The sequence below is a fragment of the Zea mays genome, chromosome 4 (assembly GCF_902167145.1).
Source record: "Zea mays cultivar B73 chromosome 4, Zm-B73-REFERENCE-NAM-5.0, whole genome shotgun sequence".
NCBI classification, from domain to species: Eukaryota; Viridiplantae; Streptophyta; class Magnoliopsida; order Poales; family Poaceae; genus Zea; species Zea mays.
Window position 1 is genome coordinate 195,832,891 of NC_050099.1, and position 7,341 is coordinate 195,840,231.

At 42.4% G+C, this 7,341-nt stretch overlaps 1 protein-coding gene across 1 annotated transcript; it reads left to right on the forward strand.

Moving 5' to 3' along the window:
- Window positions 1–1,095: 1,095 nt before the first annotated feature.
- LOC103654370 (uncharacterized) lies at window positions 1,096–7,066 on the forward strand. The gene is made up of 7 exons (XM_020551926.1): window positions 1,096–1,335; window positions 1,415–1,517; window positions 2,217–2,353; window positions 2,426–2,507; window positions 2,605–2,731; window positions 2,813–2,967; window positions 7,015–7,066. The coding sequence occupies exons 1-7, from the start codon at window positions 1,203–1,205 to the stop codon at window positions 7,064–7,066; spliced, it is 789 nt and encodes a 262-aa protein (XP_020407515.1). The 5' UTR covers window positions 1,096–1,202.
- The last annotated feature ends 275 nt before the right edge of the window (window positions 7,067–7,341 follow it).

The window sequence follows — 7,341 nt, forward strand, 5'->3', positions numbered from 1 at the left end:
AGACTGCAGGGCTCTGTAACGGAACAAGGATGCTTGTAACTGAGATCGGCCATCGTATTCTTAAATGCGTAGTACTAACGCCCTCCGGAGTCGGAGAAGAGGTTTTCATACCGAGGATTGCGCTTAACACTACCGACGTCAAATGGCCCTTCACATTGCAGAGAAGACAATTTCCAGTACGGCTATGCTATGCCATGACGATTAATAAGAGCCAGGGTCAGACCCTCTCAACAGTTGGCCTCTACCTTGACAAACCTGTGTTTACGCATGGCCAGCTTTACGTTGCTGTTTCAAGGGTTACATCTAGAAACGGTCTTAGAATTTTGATTGAAAATCCTGATGGTTCCTGCGGATCACAGACTCAAAACGTTGTTTACCGGGAAGTGCTGCGGGCCGTAGATGCGGACCCCCTGCAGACTTCTTAGTGCATTATTGGCTCAGACTTGTACATAACCAATATGTAAAATAAAAATGTGTATACCAGCAACGCGTTTAATTATCGTACCTATTCTGTTGTACAACTGCTTCCCCACCAAAACAATTTTTGGGCTCCTATACCGTTCGTCTACCAGCCGACCGGCATGCAAGCACTAAATGGTGCTCCAGTAGATCTTGTCAGACAACATCCGTGGTAGATGCCTACTCAATGATATTGGACTAACTTTACCTGGCATGTTTCTCCTATCCTAAATATTTTTTTGGGTGGCCATACTGCCCTTATCAACATTGAGTGTAATGTTTGTTGGTTGCTTATTTCGCTGGAAATGACTGACCACTGTTTCTTTACTGCAGATGGGGGACATACTCATTCCTAGCCTTATGGTTGGAGACTGCTCTCACAGCCTGTGTGTGCGTGTCTCTAGGCTTTGGGAATTCCTTGATCCTCAGGATGACAGTAGGCTCCTGCATACTGATCTTGTTTTGCTTGATGAAGAGGTACATGCATCTTTATACTGGTCTAATACTTGTGCATGCATAATAACCATCAGCTCATACAACATGATATACAATTTTCTATGCAATTCTTGCGTGTTGTTTAAAATGTTACCTCCTTTTGTTAGGGAAATAGCATACATGCCCAGGTCTATCCTCCGTTATGCCAACAGTTCAGTGCGCTGCTTGATGAGGGAGGGGTATACAACCTGAAGTATTTCTTAGTCAGGAAAGCTAACAGATTCTACAAACCGGTTGAAAACTGCAATATGATCAGCTTTACAAAGTGGACTACGATTGAGGTTGTCCTCCAGATCCCCCCTGCTTTTCCGGTTTGCACATATAACCTCACTCCCATAGAACAGCTGCAACCGCGCGTGGACTACAAGGAATATTTCATGGGTAACCTTCTAGACATAGTGGTTTCCATGTTACAAATAGCGTGAACACAGTACTGATGCCCTCGCTGTTTCTATTGTAGATGTGCTCGGTGTTGTCAGTGTGATCTCCCATGTTTCGTCGCTGCGCACAAGGGGACGACAGGCTGAGGTTATGAAGAGAACAGTCACTATAAGCAATGCAAGGTATCATTTGCATTCCTATGCTGCTATACATTCATTTTGGGTGCCGCACACGTGTATGTTGCACAGTTTTGTTTGCACCAACATTGCAAGGAACCCGTGAACAGCCTCAACCTAAACCACAGATTATCATCCGTATGGAGGCTACCGCTTCTTATTCTCCACGCTAGCAAAATCGTCGATACACTCAAGGGAATAGATGAAGGGTAAATGCACCTAGACAGTAAGAACACCATTAGATCACGCGGGGGTCAATTTGCGTCCTAAAACTCAGCAGGACTATGTCCACAAATCATGCAAGGGTTATGCTACAAACAGGTTGGCCATAGTGGGAAATAAAAAAGGCCATCTTCCTTGCAAAGGAAAACTGGTTTTAAACTACCTATGTCTTCGGTTCACCATACTTCATTGCAATGTACCTTAGAAAAGATCGTTTTCCCTGCTCAGCCAATCCTCCATGTCTGATATTATCTATTGCTCATATAGAAGATTACTAGACAACTTCATCTGCCATCGGCCATTTAAACAGGCAGCTATTTTGAGGCCCTAGCATTTAGTGATTTACGTACTTCGCACATAATTGGCAGTATGAAATAGCGCTATAGACGCACCGTTTACGACTTTTTTTTCTTTGCAGTGTCCACGACTAACACGATACAATAAACAGTTTATTTGTAAACTCGCTGTTCTTCACTCTGACAGGGATACTGGGCCAACCGTTGATGTTGTGCTTTGGGGCGAGCGGGCCACAGCTTTCCCAGCTGAACAGATCCACAGGGACAGTGGATCCTCACCACAGATAATAATATTTGTTGGCACTCTCGTGAGGAGTTACGCTGGTAAGTCTACTACATCCCTTTTATTGCGCTGCTAATACGCATGAGCGTCTGAAAGGTTCCATTGTATTTTAGATAATGTGTCTTTATCCGGTGGATCATCATGCAAGTGGTACATAAACGCACCGGTCCCGGAAGTAAACGCTCTCAGAACTAGGTAACTTACTCATCCTAGGTTTTCAGACAGACAATTTTCCGTCATCTTTCTCACCAAATCTGATTATTGCCATTCGTAAACTGACATGGGTAAGCAGTGCTGAAACCAACCACCACCCTGTCATTTGGGATCAGGGGAAAGCAGCTGCTGAGGGTACAGTGATTGCGGTGCCTGAACATAAGAAACTCAAGGATATTAAGTACCTCCATCCTTTTGAAAATAAGGTACCACTACTCGGCTAAACCTTTCAATCCTAAGTTTTATCACAGGTTCATACCTATTCACTTCAGTTACATTGTTTACAGAAGAAGGAATGGCTTGTCATCGTAAAGATTCTCAAGATTGATAGATCATGGTGGTACAACGCATGCAAAAAATGCCTTAGGACAACCAAACCACACGGTGACACATATAAGTGCACCAATAGTTCCTGTGACAGCATTGGATCGCCTACCCCAAGGTCAGCTCTTCTACGTCTCTCCCCGTTTTTTGTTAAGGACCTTCTAGACACCTTCTATTTAGATCTAAAAATGTTAACTCACACGCGTTCTAAATTAAGCACACTGTAAGCACGATAGACATAGACCAACTTTACCCCTTTCAGTTGCATATTGCAATTTGGAGGTGAATACTAGAAAAGAAATAAAAATTACTGTACGCATTTCGTATTTGGCTTTGATTCTTGAACCCATCAGTAATAGCAATGCAGAGATTCATTGCTACCCAGCTGATGTCAGGGATGTAAATATGCCCTAGAAATTCGTTTGAGGTATGCACAGCATTAGAGCAGGGGCAATAGCCCTGTGCAAGGTTTTGGTTACCAATCAGGTAGATAGTAGATATGACTGCTTCGGTTCCAACTACAGCCAGAAGAGTTCCTATGATGGAGGTTGTCCAGTATATGGCTTATGCAGTTAGAGTATCTTAAGTTTGGTGAAGTTTAGTGCGCAACGCATTAGCATACCGTACATCTGTAAGATAGACCTATGCCAGTTTGTGCATAGTGTGCTTGTTCTGGTAATATAGGTAAAAGAAAAGTCGTTAAAACAAACTATGGCAACTAAAGGAGACATTTAGTGTCTAGGACAGATTTCATGGTTTGTGATGTCTAGCAATCGAACCACTCTGTGCAGGTACAAGATATCCCTCACCGCTGAAGACGACACTGACACCACCGAATTTATCTTCTTTGGACGAATGGCGCAACGCCTCATTAAAAAAAATGTGGACACCCTCATCTCGACTAATCCACCCGATTTCATTCCAAAAGAGATTACAAATCTACTGGAAAAGTCTTTCGAGTGGAATGTTAGCTTCACCGAAAGCACAATTATTTATGGCAATGTTTCCTTCCAAGTGAATGCTATAAACGCAAAAATGGATGGTGGCAACATACTTCCAACTACACCGTCCTCACAGCCATCGTCGACCATTCTTTCTCAAGGTACATCTTATCATATTTGTTTAGTAGACCTATGTACGTTAGTTTATGCCAAGTTAGAAATGAAACTAATGGTTTGTTTCCTCTGCTTGTTTCTTTCCATTCCGTTCTACCTGTATATGATGGGTCACCTAAAGCTGAAACGACACAAACTGCAAAGTCTGCCGAATAGACACAAACTGGCACTCTGCTGTCTGCTCACCTGAAACTAGGCAGCTTTCTCAAAAAAAGTATAAAAAATTGGCTGAACCTACACTGATTGATATTAAACTGGTCAAATTGAGTAATGATTAGTGCATATGGAAACAGAACTAAAGTCATACACTGCAAACATGCTGCACAAACTACACCAGAAATTCAACATATACTAAAAAGAGGCTAATATGCGTCATTTGTCCAGAACACCATATGTTGCGCACATGTTGCACACAAAACTGGTGTATATCTCAGAAAATTACTTGAAGCAACCACAATATTATAGCTCAGGTAGATATTTAGAATATGTTCCGCCCATATTAAAGACTCAGCCACATTACACTGGGAGGGTCCATAACAGCGTTTAGGCCGTAGTGTTACAGTTTAAAGGCCACAAGTTCAGGTTTCGCACCTGAAGTGGAAAGATTGCCCACATTGATGGAGCGTCAAAATGCTGCTGAACAATGAAGTGCACTACTTCCGGGGTGCAACGAGATGGGGCCTCCTCATCACTGCCAACTACAGTCTTGTAGAAACGACTTCTTCTTCCTTCATCTTCTTCCCACCAAGCACGTAATGTAGAGCAGTCATGACATGAGAGAGCACAAACCTAAAACATCAAAAAACAATGACCGTCATCAATCAACACAGCCTCTCTGAAACTCCGTGCCATTTTCAATCAGAACATTCTTTTCATTATATTCCCAAATTATCTGAGTGCAACACTGTAATGGATGGGAACGCACCGTCATATAGCTATACTGAGAAGGAATACCAAATTCCAAGTTTGGTTCACTAGGCATTCTTTGGATACGCAATCCAATCAACCCCAGTTCTTGCATAACCTGCATAGAAGTTTTCATTGTTATCATTAACAGAGAGTTAGTTAACAACTTCGAGTGTCCAGAAAAGGGGTCATACAGGGTGAACACAAGCAGGGATAAGGCCAAGGTCCTCTCCACATGCTAACATATCTGACGAGTTCAGCAGGACAGGCAAAGTCTTCAGGGCATTTTGGCGCCAGAGATTTTCTTGGCGAACAAAATAATAGTCATAATACAATCTTCTGAGGATATTTTTGCTGTAAAATGATGTCCAATGACTCGATGAGAGGTGGAAATATTCATGAACACAGGTTCATTAGAAACACATTGTAATATGGGCCTAAACGCTGTTATGGTCCCTCCCAGTGTAGATTCACTGCTAACTACAGTCTTGTAGACAGCAGAGTGCCAGTTTGTGTCTATTCGGCAGAAACTATACCAGGTCATTTCTGCTGTCTGCTCACCTGAAACTAGGCAGCTTTCTCAAAAAAAGTATAAAAAATTGGCTGAACCTACACTGATTGATATTAAACTGGTCAAATTGAGTAATGATTAGTGCATATGGAAACAGAACTAAAGTCATACACTGCAAACATGCTGCACAAACTACACCAGAAATTCAACATATACTAAAAAGAGGCTAATATGCGTCATTTGTCCAGAACACCATATGTTGCGCACATGTTACACACAAAACTGGTGTATATCTCAGAAAATTACTTGAAGCAATCACAATATTATAGCTCAGGTAGATATTCAGAATATGTTCCGCCCATATTAAAGACTCAGCCACATTACACTGGGAGGGGCCATAACAGCGTTTAGGCCGTAGTGTTACAGTTTAAAGGCATTTTTCCATCTACAGAACAAGCATTTCCCCCTTCTGACTTAGTAGGTTTCTTTTTTAGTACAACTCTTTTCACTGCACCCTCTCCCCATCAACTGCAGCTCTTGTGGCTCTAACCTATTTTTTGTCTGGCTGCTAACTCCGCGGTAGGACAAGGATCAGGTGTCACACAGAACAGGGGGGATGCCTTCATCTGCGAGCCGTCACTGACACCAGAGAGTCACAAAGTTTCATCTATTGCCAAGGTTCATTGTTGTACTCAGTGGAACAAAATAGCTACCTACAATATAAAGCATCGTTCTCCTTCTGTATACACTAAGAAATAAGCCCTAGACATGTGTTTTCATTGCAGGGTAACATACAGATAGCCCCACATCAGGGAGACAATCTGCTCCAAGGAACAGAAATTGTCACTTCTCCGCCTAGCGTGCAGACACCATCAGGAGCTGCTTACAGCGTGCTAGATGGGTCTACAAACAAGGCTCACAGAAGTGTTACTGGAAAAAGGTTAGGTTCATGCCAAGCAAACTACCTAGACTGTTATTCCCGTACCATCTCATCACTTTTGCATGCATGCCATGGGACCAAACTTTTCATAGGGCTCGGACATCACCTTCCAGGAAGGTTGCCAAGAAACTTTTTAGAGATGAAGACACAGGAGATGACGATGTTGCTGGTTCTGGAGACGTTGATGCTGAGTAGCGGTATGTCCAATTCTGCCCTACAACTTCATGAGATATATGCTTCCAAGTGTTCCAATTGCATGCAATATAAGGCAGTTGGTACTACGCAAATCAAAAGCCCAATGATCAGTAATATCTACTTTTAGCTAACTAAAACATTGTGCTGCATAGGAACAACATTCAAAGCAAGCTCACAGGTCATCGAATATCTCAAACAAGCATTCTAAAGCTAACAACAGGTCCATATGCTGTTGATTGAACTAATATATGAATAAAAGAGAAAATGGTGTAACCTTCTACCGATATAGGTCAAAATAGAAATTAGCAAGTTTTCAGAAAAGAGGTCAATAGGCTAAAACATCGGCAGGTCAAAAAAATCGATAGTCAAGTGATTTCGAATGGATTACCTTCATAGACTTCTTCGGTCGGGGTCTACGAAAAAAAAGTAGACATTATATTTGAGATTGCAATGTTTGCCAAAAATTGTTAGTTGATTGCTACCCTTTTTATGTTGCAGTGCTTTTGGACACGAGCGCCACCAGCTATGGAGACCCGCTTTTGGGAACTGAAGATCGCTTTTGGGAACTATCCCAGTTCATCTAGGTTACTCTTAGAACTTGCCCCCCTGCTGTGCAGGGAGTATGGTTTTATGCTTGTAAGATATGAGCAGCGCTATGCTGTGTGCTTGACTGCAAGTTATGCCTTTTGGTGCTTCTAGGGTAGTAGCTGGTCGTAGCTATGATATGCGTGCAATCTTGCGAGGACCATACTCGCAATATGTAAAGCATGCCTATGTAGTCTAGGCCTGAACAAGACATTGCTTCGCTTGGTACTTCTACTATTT

Excerpts from the sequence above, each read along its gene's own strand:
- LOC103654370 (XM_020551926.1), top strand. The coding sequence starts at position 1,203 with ATGATCAGCTTTACAAAGTGGACTACGATTGAGGTTGTCCTCCAGATC. Across the intron at positions 1,336-1,414 it reads CTACAAGGAATATTTCATGG|ATGTGCTCGGTGTTGTCAGT; the intron begins GTAACCTTCTAG and ends TTTCTATTGTAG. Across the intron at positions 2,508-2,604 it reads GTAAACGCTCTCAGAACTAG|TGCTGAAACCAACCACCACC; the intron begins GTAACTTACTCA and ends ATGGGTAAGCAG.